Source organism: Rhinolophus ferrumequinum, chromosome 16 (assembly GCF_004115265.2).
Source record: "Rhinolophus ferrumequinum isolate MPI-CBG mRhiFer1 chromosome 16, mRhiFer1_v1.p, whole genome shotgun sequence".
NCBI lineage: Eukaryota > Metazoa > Chordata > Mammalia > Chiroptera > Rhinolophidae > Rhinolophus > Rhinolophus ferrumequinum.
In genome coordinates this window covers 47,512,581-47,532,839 of record NC_046299.1, presented here as the reverse complement: position 1 = coordinate 47,532,839, position 20,259 = coordinate 47,512,581, and the positions used below count along the sequence as shown (strand labels likewise).

Below are 20,259 nucleotides of genomic sequence, written 5' to 3'. Positions count from 1 at the left end.
GAAGGAAAGCAAAATTCTCTTATTTTATATTTTAAGAATTATTTCAAGTGTTTTCCGGCTTGATTTTCTCTATGATATTACCATTCCTCAATAACACAGACTAATGAATATTGATCATATTTCCTAAGGTGTAAGAATAATCTTATATATCACTTGATAAGGAAAAGGGGAAAAAGTGAAACCATATAGAAGGTATCATAAATGTATCTGACCATGCATAGACATATTCCAAATGTACTTCAGTTCTCTACAGAGTACCAAGAAACGGAGAGAGACACATGGTGGTAGTACAGAGAGATAAGCCACAAAGAATGAGAAAGAAACTTTTAGAAAGGTATACTAGAGAATTATCCTTAATCTCTAAAACTCAACTTTATGTTATAGGAGAAACGAACTTTGTATGGATTGCAGCCCCACTGGAGAAACTGTCTGAAGCTAAACACGTCCAGTCACAAACACAAAATTTTGCATCCAATTTCATTTGGACTCTGCCCCTGTAAACCTTCAGTTTAAGAATCTTTCCTACAAATGTTCTAATGAATCAGGATTTTAGGAGACCCTCTGAAAGAAAAATTCCATCTCTAATAAAATCAAATTTAGAAATAGCACAGACCACTTTGATAACTAATTCTAACATCCCCAACTAGGTAATTCTCCCAGACACATGATTTACCTTTCCTGAAACAGATTCCCCATCATAGAAAAGATAGTGTTTTTCTACTTTGCCATCTTCAGTTTTCATTTCCGCCATTTTCCTCGTTTCTCCATCATTAAGGACAACATCGATCTCACAAATGGGACCAAAAAAACCACCAAGAAAACTCTAAAATAAAAGAAAAATACTCATCGTTACCATGTGTTGCCAGTCACTATGTTTTATAATTCAATTTTAATTAAGGATGACCTACAGTTAAACAGACTGTAAATCTGTGCGTTCACAAGGAAATGAACTTACATAAAATTCTACATCAAAACTAAATAAATGTAATACAATGTGCATATAGTTAATATTGTGCTGTACACTTAATAATTTGTTAAGATCAATTCATTACATGATTTTTACAATAAAAAGACAAAAACTAAACAAATTTAAATATGTTATAATTTCAATTATTTCCATAAGTACCACTACAACTAACCAAATACTTATATATACTAGAAATCTAAAAAATTCTTCACATTTGGATTTGAAAAACTACCTTTAGTCATACTTCTATGAGGTTCTTCAATTAAGCAGAACTCATAAAATCCAAATTACTCATACAAATCCAAATGTATTATTACAATATACTACTTCCTGTAAAATCTACTGCTACATAGGTCTGAACAGGATGTTACACTGTGTAAGCCCTTGGAAGGAAACGGGTTCTAATGGAGGAGAGTAACTAAATTTCTGTAAATTTTTCCCTCCAAAAATGTATAAGCCTGTTCTATAAATCCCAAACATGACAGAACTATAAGGGACAAAGATCAATTGCTTAAGAATACCAAAGCATATTATAGTAATAATTCAGAATCCATTAGCAATTCCAGTATCAGATATACTTGTGGATTATTTTTATCAATAATGAAAGCTAGTCTTCTAGTCTTTTAAAATATTTACAGCCTCTGAGGGAGATACAAAGGTCCATCCAGGACCATCTGACAATACTCCCTGAGGCTGAATTAGTGCCCTGTCCCCTGTACCCCAAAACACAGCAGGTACTAAATAGTCAAGTGCCTTGAACCAAGAAGATGCGTCTAAAAGGAAAGCAGAACTATAAGAGACTGAGCAAGAAGACTGAGTTTGAGAGAAAAGCTCTACATATTGTGGAACAGCTTTTAAGAAGAGAATATTACAGAATTCTTAAGGGAGTGTACAGGTGTTGACAAATTATTACTTTTGTAGTATAACATCTTTAAATCTGTGCAATATGAAACTTCCTTGCATTATTGCAACCTCTGAGTCTGTTCTTAGTCACCACATGCAGGTAACATGCTATATAATTCATGCATTTTAAAATAATCAATTATGCATTCCTTATATAACGACTTTAAATGCCCTAATGAAAAATAACATACATATTTTACCCCTTAGTAGAATTTTAACCAGTCTGGTAATTCACTTGATTTTCATCATTTGCACTAATGATCCCAAAACCTTTTCCATATTCTACGTTGTCCTGTTTTAGTAACAGAAGATTATTTTTGTTAATATAATTCCATTAATTTGGATATTTAAAAAACCTTAAGTATAGATCCTTTATGACTTAACACAAAAGATAATTATAATCTGCATTTTCAACACAATTAAAATATTAAGATTGGGAGAGATTGCAAGATATTTAAAAAAACTTATTCTACATATGCAGAATAGTAGGTTGAGAAATAAACTATAACACTTTAACAACGTTAAGTGAATGACGGCCATGGGAATTTAGCACTGGGTCAACATCATGTTTTTTTACTCTAAGTCATAGCAAAAATGAACCAGTCTTACTAAAAGCCTTCAGGAAATTGTGGATGTCTTACATTTAACAAGTAAACAACACAGAGGAAAAAAATCTGTGAAAAACGTTTGTTTTTTGTTTTCCTCCTAAAAGGAGTTGAAAGAAAAGATTCTCTACCCAAAGTCCCACTTCTGAAGTTTTTATTGCAAGATGTGCATCTTTTGTCATTTCAAACAAAAAGTCGTAAAATTAAAATATTTTAAAAATTATTCACAATCAAATTATAATACTTCTCCTGATATGTAAAGAGGAAACAAAATACAAAATTGTCAGGATGGTGAGGACTTGAAGAAGGGAATAAAAGTTGTAAAGAGGGTTAGGTACATTAACGTAGACTTTTGCTGAAATCACAGAAGACAGTTTTGAGATCTTTAAAGTGAAAGACTACTCAGTTCTGGAAAAGATACCTTCAAGTAAGCATTTACAACATGATATTTTCAGGAGCAATACTAGACAGACAATTAATATACAAGTTAAAAGTCTTAGGTAGCCTTTAAAAAATTAGTCTGCAATATATGACTATTAAAACATTATTAGCAATTGTTTTTACAGTTTTCTAATCGTGGCCTAAACCTCGTATCACTGACTTTACGTTAATTTAAGATTTTTTTCATATAATTTATAAACCGAATATTGAGCATTACCATCTAGCAAAATTACATGTGGATACATTAAAAGACCACAAACTTTTAGCTCTCACTGAAGAAATTTCACTAAGTCAAGTGGATGTAAAGAAATGCAACTCAAGCTGAGGCAGTAGGGAGGCTCTCACAATTTCCTCACTTACCCCATACACAAGCAATGAAACAGCAAATTTTCATACATATATTACATGTGTGCTCATCTCAGTGTTCAAAGCCTTACAATTTAGTTTGACTAATCTGAAAATAAAAATAAATCGTTCTTGACCATAATTCAAAAGCTTACTAAAAGCAGTCATTTTAAATAGAAGCACAAAAATAGGAAGGCCTTTTAAGTTTTCTTTGCAAATTATATTCAATTAAAGAAAGACTTCCCCAACTCCTAAGTAGGCAAAGTCCCCCAATACTTCCTTCTTAGTATTTATCACAACCGCAATTTCCAATTAAACAAATAATTACACAAATGTTTATCTAGACTGTAAACTACAAGAGAGCAAGGTCTGTTTCAGTATTGCTCACCGCCCCTGAGCACACCTAATTATCTGTTGAATGAAAGGAAAAAAGGCTCCAAGTTTAAGAATGAACATGTCTGTCTTTACTTGTATTTATTCAAAGTAGCTTTTAAAAAATAAACCTAGCTTGGTCTTTAGCCAAAAGTCTCCCGCAGTTTGAGCCGGTGAGCTTTGGTAAAGCAGGTAGTATAGGAACACACAGTAGGTGCCTAACATATGCTTGCTAAATGAAACGAGTATTACCATAAAATGAGCGAAATGAGATCCAATCTAGAGATTGTCAACACACACAAAGTTAAACGCCATCGTGCCCACGCTTGTGCTTCCCACTAACTGTGGCTCGAGTACTCTGATCTGCTTCCCTCAACTCCCTAGGCCATTTCAACATCCCAGAGCGTTAAGTTTCTACCGTAGAAATGGCTTGGGGAAGGAAATGAAAGCCAAGGCTTAAACCAGCGGACCCGAAACTTAGTCTTTTCAGTTAAAAATGTCCCCATTCCAAGGTCCTTTTCTTCCTCTCTCTCATTCTACAAGTGTCAACATCAGGCTGAACTGGGGTCAGGAAATCGCATAATGTCAGTTTATCAAGCTCGTGACACACTGGAAGAGAGTGACCCAGTCCCCTTCCACCCGAGTCCGGAACTGGGGGACTCCAGGGTCATCCTACCTGAAGGGAAGCGAGGCCGCCCGGGAGGGGAGGAGGGACTGGCTACCTTGGAGGGGGAGGCAGTGGCGAGCCCCCGCAGAGGCGGGGTCCGAGTACCCAGCCAGGGCCCCCGCAGCCGATCCAGGAACGCGGGCAGAGGCTCTGACATGGCCGGGAGAGCGTGCCGCCTCCTGCGAATGCTCTGGCCTCGCCGAGACCGGGAAGAGACGGCGCCGCCCGCACTTCCCCGACCCCGCCGTGGTCAGACAGGCCTAACGCCGTGGTCAGACAGGCTCCCCGCCCTGCTAGCCTGCCTCCTTCTGCCGCTCCCTGCGGCCCCTCCCGCGACGCCAAGCCCGCAGTTGGCCGTCTCGCCGCGCGCTCCGGGATGAGGGCTGGAAGCAAGCGCGCGGGCCGCCGCGCACTCACCATTGTCAGCGCCGCGCCGTCGCGTCCCCCCCACTTCACTCCTCTCGGCTCAGGAGAACTCCCAGCGCCGGAGCCCCGTCACGTGACCTTGGGCCTCCCACCGCATGTGACCCCTCCCTTCCTTTCTTCCCTTCCCCCAGCACCGGTCTCCTCCGGCTCTCTGGCCCCGCCCTACTGGCCTGCCAGGCCCGGCGAGGAGAGGCTGTTTGGAGGCGGGGCCTTGTGCTCCACCCCACAACGGAGGGGGCGGAGCCACTGTGTTGTCGTAAAGAGGGAGGGGCCTGAGGGGCCGCAAGCTCTCTAGGTCTTCCTCGCTGTCTTTTCCGTCACGTGATTGGTGGTTCGGTGTTGGCGTTTGCTGCATTGATTGTTCTTCCCTGAGAAAGTTTGAGTAGCTGGGGAAGGAGGAAGGTGAGAGGGGTTGTTGCAGAGGCGCTCTCTGCGGTTAGGTTACTGACCCCCGAGGGGAAGGGAAGCAGTTACCCGGGGCCCTGCTTCCTTAGGCTTCGCAAGATGGGTGCTCTCTTAATCCAGGGGTGAGGCATTATTGCACCTTTCTTGAACTCTACCCAGCTCCCTCTTCCCCTGAGGGCTTCTGGGTTTTGAGAACTTGTTAACTTTGTTGACTCTGAAGAGACTACCAATAGAAAAAAGTGTTAGGGTACTACATCCGTTGCTTCCTGAAGTACACAGCCCGGAGAACTATCCGCCCGAGGCTGTTAGAGGCTTCACAGATCAGTTGTATCACCCTGCCATTCTGTGAAAGGGAAAAGCCTTCCTAAAAAGCCCGATGATGCTGCTAAAGAGTACTCTGGCTTTAACCGCATCCTAATCACTAGTGTAAGCCTGGAGGACCTCCAGATGATGGAATACTGTTTTAGGATTTCAAAACTTAGCGGTGAACCACCACAGTGCAGTCTATACATAACCAAAGAAGAAAAAAAAAGTCACTCAGAATGCACCATAATTATCCCATCATAACAAAACAAAAATGAGGCTTGTGAGGCACGGCCATAAAGCAAGTATCAAATTTAAGAGGCTTGGAATTAGAGTATGGTTACTAACCACAATAGAATTAAACTAGAAATAACAAAAAGGTTAGCCTGAAAATCCACAAATATTTGGAAACTAAGCAACATAATTCTAAATCACTGTGGCAAAAACAATTGTGGAAATTTAAAAATAGATTCAAGTAAAAGATGAAAATACAACATAACAATTAATGGGATACAACTGAAGTAGTATTTAGAGGGATATCTGTAGTTTAAATGCATGTATTTGTAAAGAAAGGTTTAAAATCAATCTAAGTTCACATGAGGAAGCTTGAAAAAAGCATGTGGAGGGGGCATGAGGTATATGCGAACTCTACTTTGGGCTCAGTTTTGCTGTGAGCCCAAAATTGCTCAAAAAAGTAAAATCTTATTTAAAAAATAAAAAGCCCTTGCATATATGATCAAGTGATCTTTAATAAAGGTGACTTAACGACTTAATGGGGGAAAGAAAGGACAGTCTCTTCAACAAATAGTGTTGGGAAAACTGGATATCCACATGCAAAAGAATGAAGTTGGACCCTTATCTTACACCATATATAAAAGTAACTCAAAATGGATTAAAGACTTAAACATAAGACCTAAAACTATAAACCTCTTAGAAGAAGACATAGAGAAAAATCTTCACAACAATAGAGTTGTCAATGATTTCTCGGCTATGACACCAAAAACACAGGCAACAAAAGCAAAGACAGTCAAATGGGACTACATCAAACTTAGAAACTTTTGTTCAGCCAAGGATACAACAGAGTGAAAGGTAACCTATGGAATGGGAGAAAATATTTGTAAGTCCTATAGCTAATAAGATGTCCAGAATATATAAAGAACTACAACTCAGTAACAAAACAAAAAAATCAAATAACCTGATTAAACATTGGGCAAAGGACTTGAATAGACATTTCTCCAAAGATGATATACAAATGTCCAAGCATCTGAAAAGATGCTCAACATCACTAATCATCAGAGAAATGCAAATCAAAACCAGGAGGTATCACCTCACACCCATTAGGATGGGTACTATAAAAAAAAAAAAAAAAAGGGCTGCCCGGTGGCTCAGGTAATTGGAGCACTGTGCCCCTAATGCTGAGGTCACCGCTTCGATTCCCACATGGGCCAGTGAGCTGCGCCCTCTACAGCTAAGATTGTGAACAACAGCTCTCCCTGGATCTGGGCTGCTGTGAGCAGCCGGAGGTTTTCGTGAGCTGCCGTGGGCTACCGTGTGCCAGCATGAGCTGTTGGTGGCCATCATGAGTGGCCAGCAGCCAACGTGAGTGGCCACCAGCTGGTGAGAGCTGCCATGAGCTGCTGTGAGCGGCCGACCGACAACTGGCAACTGACTGCCTCAGCTGGGGGAGCACAAGTCTCATAATACCAGCCTGCGCCAGGGAGCTGTGTCCTACACAACTAGACTGAGAAACAACGGCTTGAACCAGAGTGTGGAAGGTGGGGGAGGTGGAAGAAGAGGGAAAAAAAAACAAGGTAACAAATGTGAGCAAGGATGTAGAGAAATTGGAACCTTTATACACTGTTGGTGGGATTGCAAAATGGTGTAGCCCTATGGAAAATACTGTGGAGGGTCTTCAAAAACTTGAGAATATAACTACTGTACGATCCAGCAATCCCACTTCTGGTATATATCCAAAAGAAAAGTAGGGTCTCAAAGAGATATTTGGATACCCAAATTTATAGCACATATGAACACTCAATGTACTTTTAGAATAGCCAAGAGGTAGAAATAATCCAAATGTTCATGGACAGATGAATGGAATAATCTTCCATCTAAAAAGAAAGGAAATCCTGTCACATGCTACAACATGGATGAATCTTGAGGACATTATGCTGAGTGAAATAAGCCAGTCACAAAAAGATAAACTGTATGATTCCACTTATATGAGGTAGCTAAAGTAGTCAAATTCATAGAAACAGGAAGTAGAATGGTGGTTACCAGAGATTGGGGGCAGGAGGAGAGGAGAGTTGTTAATACAGAGTTTTGGATTTGCAAGATGAAAACGTTCTGGAGATCTGTTTCACAACAATATGAATATACTTAATTCTACTGAACTGCACACTTTAAAATGGTTAAGATGGTAAATTTTATGTTATGTATTTTTCTCTCACAATAAAAAATGCAAATTAAACTCTAAAAGAGTAGAAGGAAGGAATAAAGATAAGAAGAGAAGTCAATAGAATAGAAAATAGGCAAGCAAATAGAGGAGATCAAGAAATCCAAAAGTTGGTACTTTAAAAGGTTAACATATCTTAAAGCCCCTAGCAATACTGATTAAGAAAATATGGAGTAAACACAAATTAACAATATTAGGAATGAAAAAGAAGACATCACTTTAGATCCTACAGACATCAAAAGGATAATAGGGAATATATGAACAATGTTTATTTCCATAAGTTTGACAACTTAGAGGAAATGGACACCTTCCATAAAACAAAACTTTCTGAAATGAACATAAGAAGAATTACAAAATCTGAACAGTCCTACATCAGTTAATGAAATTGAATCTTCCCACCCTCAAACACCTCTAGGCCATAGAATTCACTGGTGAGTTCTACCAAAATGTAAGGAAGAAATAATTCCAAGCTTTTTACACAAATTTTTAAAGAGAATATAAGAAGAGAGAACATGTGCCAACTCCTTATTGAGGCAATCATAATCCTGCTACCAAAATCTGACAAGGACATTACAGAAAAGAAAATTGCATGTTAATATCCTTCATAAACTTAGTTGCAAAAATCCTAAATGAAGTTTATAAGGCAGAAATTTCTGTGAAAACAGTTATCTGTGTATTAGCCCTATACTGTGATGAAATATTCTCCTTTGTGTATCTGAAAAATTCCTATTTAGTAGAGTAAGACAACATCTTTATACATGTTTTAAAATTCATTTCTATTATTGTTGATGCTCAATACAAATGACAATATAGATTAAATGTGAAATAAAACAAGTACAGAGTCCTTTTATGTAGGACTGTAAAGAAAATTAAAGATAAATCAAAGGAGAAAGAATGAGTTTCATGTTTTCCCCCTAGACTGTTTTTATCATAGGAATCTCTGTCAGATAACTGAGAGTATTTGCTGGAGCCAGATATTTGCATTCCGGGATCCTTACATTTACTCATTAAACTCATACTTATTGAGTGCTCATTAAACGCTAGTTGTTCTTCTAGGCTGTAGGGGGTATAGAGCCAATAAGGAAGAAGAAGGAGGAGGAAGAGGAGGAGGAAGAGGAGGAAGAGGAGCAAGAGAAGAAGGTTCTTCCTCCCAAGGAGCTTAAATTTTAGTGTAAGAAATAGTCAAGAAACAAGTAATTTAATAAAATATTTTCAGTTAGAAAAAAAGCACAAAAAGAAATAAACATGGGGACATGATGGGTTGAAAAGGGCTATTTTTAGATAGGTGGTAGAAAGTGACATTTAAACTGAAATCTGAAAGGATGAGTCACCTATCAGAAGAACTGATGAAGGATGAAGTCCATTCCGGGCAGAAAGAACAGCAAATACAAAGGTCCTGACCTAAGAAAAGGCTTGGTTCTTTCCAGTAATGGAAAGACAGGGTAACTGAAGCCTAGTGAATGACAGGAACAGTAAGTAATACAGGTTGAGGACAAATGAGAGAGCAGTTGAATATAATGAGATCCATAGGTGTTGCTCTCTTACCTCCAGATTCAGGAGGATTGTTGGGTCAGAATTTTAAAGCAACATTTTGCCTGTGTATCTCTTCACAACCATCAGGAGAACTGTCTTCTTCCAACCTCATTCCACCAGAGCACTCTGTTCCTTCTCTTTGAATATAGTCTGTCTTCTCTACGAGACTTAGGGAAGGGACTAAAAGCTACAACTTCATCCCACACCTCTCTGACCAACCGCAACACCTAAAACTCAGTAAATCCACAAAAATATTTTGTTTTGGTTTTTAATTAGTAGATCTAATTGGAGATCAACTTTTTTATTTCATTAGGATCAGACCATACAACTGATTATTGGAGAATGCTAATGTCCTGATCTCAGTACAGAGTTCTTTTTAACTCTACCACACTGCCCACTTGACCTTAGTAAATAAGACTGTAGTCAAAGCACATTTAATAAGTCAGATAGGATCTGCAATATCAAGCATACCAACATTCACATTATAGGAGTACCAGAAGGAGAAGAGAGAGAGCAAGGAATTGAAAACCTTTTTGAAGAAGTAATGTCAGAAAACTTCCCCAGCCTGGTGAAGAAAATAGACATTCAAGCCCAGGAAGCACATAGAGTCCCAAACAAGATGAACCCAAAGAGGCCCACACCAAGACACAGCATAATTAAAATGCCAAAGGTTAAATACAAAGAGAGAATCTTAAAAGCAGCAAGAGAAAAGCAGTTAGTTACCTACAAGGGAGTCCCCATACGATTGTTAGCTGATTTCTCCACAGAAACTTTTTAGGGAAGAAGGGAGTGGCAGGAAATATTCCAAGTGATGAAAAGCAATGATATACAACCAAGATTGCTCTACCCAGCAAGTCTGTCATTTAGAATTGAAGGATAGATAAGGAGCTTCCCAGACAAGAAAAAGCTGAAGGAGTTCATCACCACCAAAACAGTATTACAAGGAATCTTAGAGGGACTTCTTTAAGATAGGAGGGGGGTTAAGGACGGGTGAAAGGGGAAGGAATTAAGAAGTACAAATTGGTTTTTATACAGTAGTCATGGGGATGTATGGTATAGCATAAGGAATATACTCAACAATATTGTAATAACTAGGTATGGTGCCAGATAGGTGCTAGATCTATCAGGGTGATAGATGGAGATGGGGTTGGGGGCAGGGTGGAAAAGGTGAAGGCATTAAGAAATATAAATTGATAGATAATACAGTATGGGGAATATAATCACAATATTGTAAAGATCATGTAAGGCGCCAGATGGGCACTGGACTTATCAGGGGGATCATGTCATAGACTGTGTAGATGCCTGACCAATGCGCTGTACACCTGAAGCTGAAGTAACAGCTATATAAGATGTCAGAGAGGTAGTAGCTTGAGGGATGGCTTATCATTTTATGAGGGGTTTAAATGTCTATTATGTTGCTTTGTACACCTGAAACTAATAAAAAATGAAAAATAAAAAGTCAGATAGAATCTGGATGGGGTCTAGCGATATCTAAAAGCTACTTTAAAGTTGTATTAGGAATTAGTATATTATTCATAACTGTAATGACACTGATATTGTTGTCAATTGAACTGTAAGAAGAAAACAGTAAAACCAGTGCAAGTCTTCATGAAATAAGACATTATTAAAGAAAGAGGAAGATGATTTTTTTTTTCCTTAGAAGATTTGCCTATTACCTTGACAGCTATTCTGGTTCCTACCCACTCTTGTCTAGGGGCTTACATTTCAACACATCAAAGAGAATAAAAGAAAGAAAAATAGCAAAGAAATACTGGTGACACTAGGTAGAAATAAGATCTGACAAAGAGGCCAATTTGTACTAATTATTTATTCTACTGATCAAACCCCGATAATTATGCTATCGTAATAAAGACAAGGAGCAACAGAACTGTTGAGTGAGTTATTTATTTATTTGTTGACCTATCTATTTATTTGGCAAGCCACAGTGTTAAAGCTAGACTGTGAGCAGTACCGTGTTTTGCCAGCCAAGGACTGTGGTGACTTGAAATGTGTCCTTTGCCAAAAAAAAAGGTGGGGATAATGTGACTAACTTACCAGTGTTTACTTTCGTAAACAAAAGTGCCAGGTTTAGATAAAAAAGTATTAGGTGAGAATATAATTTGAGCCTCTATCTACCAGGAACCAGTTAGGATAAGGCATGTATTTAAATTCATGAAGTCTAAAAAGTCTCAAAGTCTATTAATGACTGTGACAGTGTCAACTAGCAGCTATTTGCAGAGTTAACAGCCAAAGCTAAGGAAACAGAATCAAATACAAATACACCAAAAAGAAAAATCTAATTTAAAGCATATCAATGAGTATAAAAACACTTTTTTCTCTTAACCTTCCAGACCAGATAGAATATATTCTGTTTAGCAACTTCAACCTGCTGCTGCAATCAAGGTAAATATTCTTGTTTCCTTTTTTGAGTTACCATTGTAAATGCCAAATGTTTCTTTCACAATATACAGTTATTTCCTTTCTTTTTCTTTCTTTCTTTTTAAACTTTTATTTTAAGTGTGTTTTTCCAGGACCCATCAGCTCCAAGTCAAGTAGTTGTTTCAATCTAGTTGTGGAGGGCGCAGCTCACAGTGGCCCATGTGGGGATGGAACCAGCAACCTTGTTGTTAAGAGCACCGCGCTCTAACCAACTGAGCTAACCGGCCATCCCCGGTTATTTTCTTAAATGTACCCATACTTAATGTTTTATCTCATCGCTCCCCTTTTCTTTTTTGAGTTATAATTTACATACATAAGTTTTAAGTATACAGTTTGATCCGTTTTGACAAATGCCTATGGCTTTAACCCACACTTTTATCAAGATGTACAATGCTGCCATCCACCCCAGAAAACTTTCTCGTATCCTCTCAGTCAATGCCATCTCCTAAAATCAACCACTGTTCTAAGTCTTTTCAATATTGGTTGGCTTTGGGTGCTTTATATTGTCATAGTAAGGAAATCATACAGTAAGTAGTCTTTTGTGTCTCACTTCACTCACTAAACACAATGATTTTGAAATTCATTCATGTTTTTCTATGTATTAACAGTTTCTCTCTTTTTATTGCTTAGTAGTAGTCCATTGTATGAATAAATCACAAAATACTTATCTTTTTTCCTGTTAACAGATATCTGTTTTGTGAATAAAGTGCTATCAGCATTCATGAACAAGTCCTTTTATGAACGTACCTAACGTGGAATGCTGTGTAAGGTAAGTGCATATTTAATTGTATAAGAAACTATCACACCGTTTTCTAAAATGGTTGTGCCATTTTGCCCTCTCATCAGCAGTACATGAAAATTTAGTATCTCTATATCTTTGCCATTTGGTGTTGTCAATGTTTTCAATATTAGCCATTGTTACGGGTGTGTCGTTATATCACTGTGGTTTTAATTTGCATTTCCCTGATAATTAACGATGTAGTATACCTCCCTTTGTGAAGTGTCTGTCAAAACTTTGGACAATCTTTTATTGGGATGTTTGCCTTCTTATTGAGTTATAATTTATTAAATATTTTGGATACAATTCTGTATCAAATATATTAATTGCAAATATTTTCTCCCAGTCTGTAGCTTGCCTATTTATTTTCTTACTGTTTTCAGATGACCTTAGAATTTGGATTTTACATTTAGGTATGTGATCCATCTCAAATTAAATTTTGCAAATAATGTGAGGTAGGATTTGAGGGTTTATTGCTGTCCATATGATAAATGACTGACTGACAAATAGAACCCAAAAGGTAAAAGAACCTACATGGATTATATACTATTTCCCCTCTGTGCCTGAGAATATTTACATTCATTTATCTACCTTCCTGTGCACCAGGCAAGACTAACATTCACTTTCATTCAATCCCTGTTAGACTCTAAGCTCAAGGACAAAGGCTGTCTGAGGTGTCTTTGTTGCCCTCTGTATCCCAAGCACCAAGCACAGTACCTGGCACATAGATGGACTCTTTAAAATAACCTTATGAAGTAGCTATAACACACATTTTCATGATTATAATTTTTTAGAGGCTTACTATGAGCCAGGCACTGAGATACTCATATCTCATACATTGCCTCATTTAGTCTTCACTATAACCCATTGGGCTAATATTGTGAACCTATAGTACAGATAATGATAATAGCCTGTGTTTATCGATCACTCAATCAGTGACATTGTTCCAGGTACGCTATATACATTATTTAATCTTCTTAACAAACCTGTAACGCAGGCACTATTATCTTCATTTTAAAGAGGAGGAAACTGTGGTACAAAGAGGTTAAGTAACTCATCCAAGGTTACCTAGTTGGTAAGTGAGAGAGCTTTGAACCCAGGTGATCTGACTCCAGATCCACACAATCAACCCCTTTACTACATTGCTCTCCCTAGACAAGCTCAGCAAAACTGAGTAATTTGCCTTAAGTTACAAAGCTAATAAAGAGTGAAATTGATATTTAAGTCAGGACTTTGCAATCCTAAGACTCGTACTTTTTCTATTAGTCTAATTACCTTTCCAAACATAGAAATATATTCTATTTCCTTTGTGGCAAGTTTAAGATCTTTCTTAATAAAAGTGTCATTGATAAAAATCAACCTAGACTATCTATCCTTTCCTCAAATATGTAAAACCTAGTGCTTAAGTAGAAAAACACAAAGCAATATGTATATTTTCTAAAACATGACTTATCCTCTCTGCTATCTTATAAAAGTCATGGGAGCCAAAAAAAAAAAAGGTCTCATGACTATAACACCTTACTGGGCATAAAAACTCACAAAGTTTCTGTTAAATAATCACAGATGTATTTATTAATGGAAAGATCAGGGTATAACTTAAGAAGTGTCACCAAAAGTAAAATGCTATGAAGACAATTCCTGAGTTGGGTTCTATGAGAAGCAAAGTCACAGGGGAAGTTTTTCAGAGAGTGTTCTTAGGATCAATACCTGTGTAGAATTGAAAGGAAACAGGATTAGACAGGAATAAATTAAGCTGCAATGGAGTTACAAGAAAGCTTCACCTGATCCCATAGAGAGTTCTGAAGCTGGACTGTCCCATCACAGTTGTCCCAGGTGGAGTGCAAGCCTTTATATCTCCACACAGATGAGTCTTTGGCTGTGAGCTATCCAGGGAACAGAGTATGACCTTGGATAATGTGGCTTTCCATCCAAGAACTTGCATCTGTCAGCCAACCTTCCCAGTAGCTGAGGGAATAAGTCCTCCAGTTCTGAAGGGGGCATCTGGGCAACACAGCACAGCACGACAACCATAATAGTCCACCCCTGTGCCACTCAGATCCATTTGCTTCATATAAATTCTGGAAGCATCTCCTTCAGGACACGGACGGTCTCTTATCCTGGGGAAAACTTAGGAGAAGGTCAGTGGAATGAACTTCAGCTGCTTCTGCTGCAGCTGGTATAAAGACTACAACTGATACTCACCAAATTCCTCCTTTGTTATCAATTTAGATTTGCTCATCCTTGACTAACACCACTACTGGTCTATTTGGTTTAGTTGGAGGACTGACCCAGACCTTCAACCAAGAGTATCTGAGCCCCTGGTTACCACGTACTTCTCAGGCCTGGCTGCAGAATTTATCCATTTACCATCGAAACTGGGTAAGGAAGTATGAAGAGAATCGCCGGCAGATCACCTGGGTATCAAAAATAGTTTTCCCAATCCCCACTGTTGTAGCAGCAGCCTTCCCTCCTCCTGCTGATCAGGTTCATTACCACTGCCTAGGTGGTGACTTCTTCTTGACTGTTCACCCCTTGGTGCAAAGAGCTTAAAGTGCCTGAATGATGACAGCCATAGCTTAAAGTTCAATAGGATGCTTACTGTGTCCCCTGATGGAAATGTTTCTCCTGGGGAACCATAACATCTAAATCTGCAAAACACGGAGTTATCAGGATAGGAAACACAAATTCCCCAAGTACAAGTTGGATATTAAATGTGTCCTATCCTACTTCCACTCTTTGGATCCTGGAACCACCTATTACCTATACTAAGGACACAGTACGATAAAAAGGTTTCTGATTTAGCATGATACACATCCTGGAAGTTGGTGTCCCAATCTCAATGTATCATATCCAAGCTGGTGTCTCTGCTGTGGCTTCAACAGGCCCTTCCATTATTCTATCATGCTGGTGGCATCTATATGATATGTGATACAATCAATGGCAGTCATGGTCATATGTCACTGCTGAATCTCCTCACTGTAAAAGTGGGTCCTTTGATCTGATGCATTATTATATATGAATCATGTCGGTGAATCAAAATTCTGTAAGCCCTTAGATATTGATGCTGCTGGAAGCCCCATGGATAGGAAAAGCAAATCCATACCTAGAATACATGTTGGTTCCTATTAGAACAAATGTCTGGCCCCTCCAAGATGGAAGGAGGCCAATATAGTCAACTTGCTACCAAGGCCTCCTTGAAGGATGGTGCCGCATCGTAATTCAGCAGTGAGCGCTGCTGCTAGCATATGGGACACTTGGCAACATCAGTAGCTAGATCCGTCTTGGTCAGTGGGACCCATGCTTAGCCTCCTCCCTGTCATTATGGCTACTTCTCCATGTTCATTTTGCTAGCATTAGGGTGGTCCATGACAGAGGCTGACTGACATCTGCCCAAGTCATTTTGTCCTCCTGCTGGTTTAGTGCCTCTTCTCTGATGGATGCTTTCTGATGGGTATTATCATTTGATAAAGATTTTCACGCTTTGTATCTTCTCTCATTGGTCTAGTCACATGCCTTTACCCCAGACTTCTTAGGCCCCAATCGTCCAACCTTTCTATTTTAGGCCCCTGACCAACCGACCAAAACATTCACCACTACCTATGAAACTGTATTGTAACCATGGGCTACTTCTCTTTCCACACAAAGTAGATGACCAGGTACACCCCCTGAAGCTCTGCCCATTGGGAGGATTTCCTCTCATAGCTATTTTTAAGACCACTCCTGATCGACACTGTAGTGTAGCTGCCATCTATTTTTTACTTGCACCCATATACCAGGCCAATCCATGTCTGTAAATCAAGCTTGATCTTATTCCTCCTCTGTCATTTGGTCATAAGGAATATACACACACACACATCTCCACCATGTGGCCAGAGATACGAGCTGAGGGAGAGATGTCAGTGCATCAGTGGTACATGACATGGGGTCTGGTCACAGGCTCATGATCCATCGATACAGTGAACCAGTGTGATAATCCGTGAGATGTCCAGCCAGTCCAGATCACTGTAGATTATATCATGACAGAGGGTAGGAGAGTTACCCTAGCCCTGGGAATAGACTATAAATATATCCCGTTGTCCAATGCAAGAGAACACAAACTGTTTCTGATCCTCTTTTCTGACAGGGATGGAAAGAAAGCATTTGCCAGCTCAGGGCCTGCCTACCACATACCTGAAGCTGTGTAACTCTGCCATAGCAGAAGTACTGCATCTGGCATACCTGCTGCAATTAGAGTTACTTGTCTGAACTTGTGAGAGTCCACTGTCATCCTCCAGGATCCATCTGGTTTTTGCAAGACCCAAACTAGTGAATTAAATGGACATACACTGGGGACCAGCACCCTTGCATTCTTTAGGTTTTTAAAGGTACTACTAATCTCTGCTGTTCCCCTCAGGATGAAATGTTTTTGATTTATTGGTGGATGTGGGGGGGCGCAGCTTTGGAAGTTTTCACTTGGTCTTTTTCATTACAATAGCTCCTACCACATAGGTCAAGAAACCAATGTGGAGGTTGTGCTAACTACCAAGTATGTGCATGCTAATGATACATTTGGGGACTGACTAAATGACCACTGTAAGCCAGACCTGGGTCAAGATTCCATTTATTACCTGACCAACTCATGACCAACTAAACTTGAGTACTTCGTGCCTTCATTTGAATAAAATCCTAAGCCTCTTTGTTCTTCAGTGTAGTTGTCTGCTCCTGGCCTGTCTGCTCCCACTTTTTTGGGAGTGCACTCTATTCCTTTCTCTTAATAAATCCACTGATTGATTTGCTTTGTCTGCATGGTTTATTTGGGGAGTCCTTGAATTCTTTCCTGTGACAATACTAAGAACCTGTTCTTCAGTAACACCTTTGATTAAGCATTAGAGGAATCGGTGCTCTACAGACTCTCCACAATGCCACAGGATCCTTATTCCAGAGGATCTAACCTCTGTTTTAGTCAGTGGTTCCCAGGTCTGAAAACTGACTCAGGTAAGGAAACTGGTCTGAGGGATCACACTTTTTTATTGAGGCAGCTGCCTTAATCATCCATCCTTATTGTTTCTCATTGAATAGATTGAGTGATATCTTCGTTGGCTGTCCAACTGTGATATTGTGATTTATGATAAGGAATATACAGAGGGTGCCAAAAAAATGTATACACATTTTAAGCAAGGAAAAAACTGAATTAAAATTTTGATAATATATACCAATAACAAAAGATGAATATAAGTCAGGTTTGACTTGTGCAATTACAAGAGGTGCTCAAAGTGGTTACCATCAGCATGATTTTAATACAGTTTTTTCCTTTCTTAAAACGTGTATACATTTTTTTGGCACCCTCTGTATATATTTGGCCTTTATTTACTGTCTTAGGCACAGAGCTAAAACGCTTGGAATTTCCTAAAAGATGAACGCCTTAAATTCTCTTTTGTTATGTTAATGAGGTGACTTTTAGGCCAGTGGAGCCAACCTTGTGATTACAGGGTTGGAACTTTCATTCACACCCCACCCTGACCCCCAGGGGAGAGGGACTGGAGATGGAATTCAATCACCGATGGCCAATGCCTTAATCAATCATACCTGTGTAATGAAGCCTCCGAAAAAATCCAAAAGGAAGAAGTTTGAGAGCTTCCAGGTTGGTGAACCAGAACTGTCCACAGGCCAATGTATCAGGCCCGAAACTCCACTAGGACAGAAGCTTCTTCGTTCAAAACGTTGCCCTATGTATCTCTTCATCTGGCTGGAGTTAAATCCTTTTATAATATACTGGTGATCTAGTAAGTAAAAAGGTTCTCTGAGTTCTGTGTGACACTCTATCAAATTAATAGAAATTAATAGAACTGTTGGATCCTCCAATCTATAGTCAGTTGGTCAGAAGCACAGGTATCAACCTGAGCTTGTGATTGGCATCTGAAGTAGAGAGGAGCCTTGTGGGACCAAGCCCTGAACCTGCAGAATATGATGCTATCTCCACGTAGAGAGTTCAGACTTGAGTTGAATTGTAGGACATCCAGCGGGTGTTGGAGACTTGCTGGTAAGTGTGACGAATTCCTTCCTTTCCCCCGCACTTCCTGCCCCGACTCTGCCCCACAACACATTGGAATTGAATGCAGAACTCTTACCAACTGTCTTACCTCTAGAGATGCCATCTCCATAACTCTGCCCATCAGGCTGTCCTGGGTTCCATTCTGACCTTGCACTATGACCTGGCCTCTATTATTTTGGGACCCTATCATTCCCACTGCTAGTATTAGTGAGCCCAGTTCTGTAACATCTCTACCATCAGCCCCTCCCTTCAGAGGAGAGCTACCACTGATAGCCCAGACAAGCTGTCCCTCTCATCAGCATATTCTTCATCACTCTGGCTGTCCTGCAGAACGAGGTCATCTGGTGGCTTTTCAAGGCTTACACAGTCTGTTCATTCTAGCATGCTCCCTTCGTTAAACGTTTTGACCCCCTTCTTCCACTGCATGCCATGGCAGTTCTAGCATTCTACTTCACTTAAAAGGGGCTGCACTCTCTCCAACCTTCTAAGAGCCATTCGAGCAACGTATCAACACCTTCTCCTGGGGTTCTTGCCAGGGTGTTAAGACCTGTGTTCCAGAAGAGTACTTCTACATTGGCAAATACTCCCATCCAACTTTATGTTTTATCTCCATCCTTCGATCTAGCACTCTTAGAATTGAGTCGCATAGACATGTTCTTTGCTTCTGAGGTCCATGACAGCTACTGGGTTCTGCAGAATCTTCAGAGTATATTACCTTTCTTCCTTCTCAGGCCCAACACTTCCCTGTTGGTTTATAATATAAATAGTTATTGATTTGGTGGCTAGGAGGGGAGGTGGGGACAGACCTTGAGGAAGCGTGTCTGTGATCTTGAAGGGCAGAAGTCTCTTAATCACCTTCAAGCCAGAAGAAAGCATCAGTTCTTAAGGAGTGGGCCTCTTCTCTAGGTTCAGAGGGTTTGAAGAAATCTAGGCATTCAAGATCTGAATACCAGCCCAGATGCCCTCATTTCCCAGGGGCTCAGTTTTTTCCAATTAGGGACCTGACTTTGCATAATAGAGCTGGTTAGATTGGACAATTTAACATTCTTGATCTCTGCTGTTCTTACGATTACATGCTGGGCCTGATCTTCAGCTTTCTCTGCCCTTCCACTAGAGAAGAGAGGTTCTTAATATGCTGCCAAGGAGGCCTATTGGTTTTCACATTTACCCTTTAATTAATCATCCCTGGCTGTTCATTGTCTCTTTTAAAGGCGTTAATTGCCTCCAGTGATAGCCATCCAATACCATTGTCTTTATAATTCCTACTTCATCAGATTTCTCGAATGTCTGATACCTCTTACCCTAGCGCACTTCCGTCCCCTGGTACACCATCCCAGTGCATCGTCAGTGAAAGTTTTAACAATTGGAATGCTATTTTCCACGAAGCAAATTCTGAGATGAAAACTGGCTTGCAGAAAGTTTCTAAGAGAGCACAGCTGTGCGGGAATGGAAGGAAGCAAAACTAAGGAAGAAACTGAGTTGCAAAGCATTCCCAACAAAGCCTCAGCAGACCTCTCAGGAAGCTCTGAATCTATGATGGCGCTTTTGAGCTGCCCCAAGTTTAGAGAAGGGACCTGACATTCGTATGC

The 20,259-nt window shown here is 39.7% G+C and overlaps 1 protein-coding gene across 3 annotated transcripts in view; it reads right to left on the bottom strand.

Moving 5' to 3' along the window:
* The window catches only part of VPS26A (VPS26 retromer complex component A), a 28,288-nt gene extending 23,440 nt beyond the window's left edge, over positions 1–4,848 (bottom strand). Inside the window, exons 1-2 of one of the 3 annotated variants that reach the window (XM_033130971.1) lie at positions 4,718–4,848; positions 674–823 (exon numbers count right to left, since the gene is read on the bottom strand). In XM_033130971.1, the coding sequence (XP_032986862.1) occupies positions 674–823; positions 4,718–4,720 (153 nt within the window). In that variant the 5' untranslated portion in view covers positions 4,721–4,848. Of the gene's footprint in view, positions 1–673; positions 824–4,309; positions 4,694–4,717 lie in introns of those variants that run through there. The other 2 variants (XM_033130968.1, XM_033130972.1) reach the window with 2 other exon arrangements.
* Between the last annotated feature and the right edge of the window lie 15,411 nt (positions 4,849–20,259).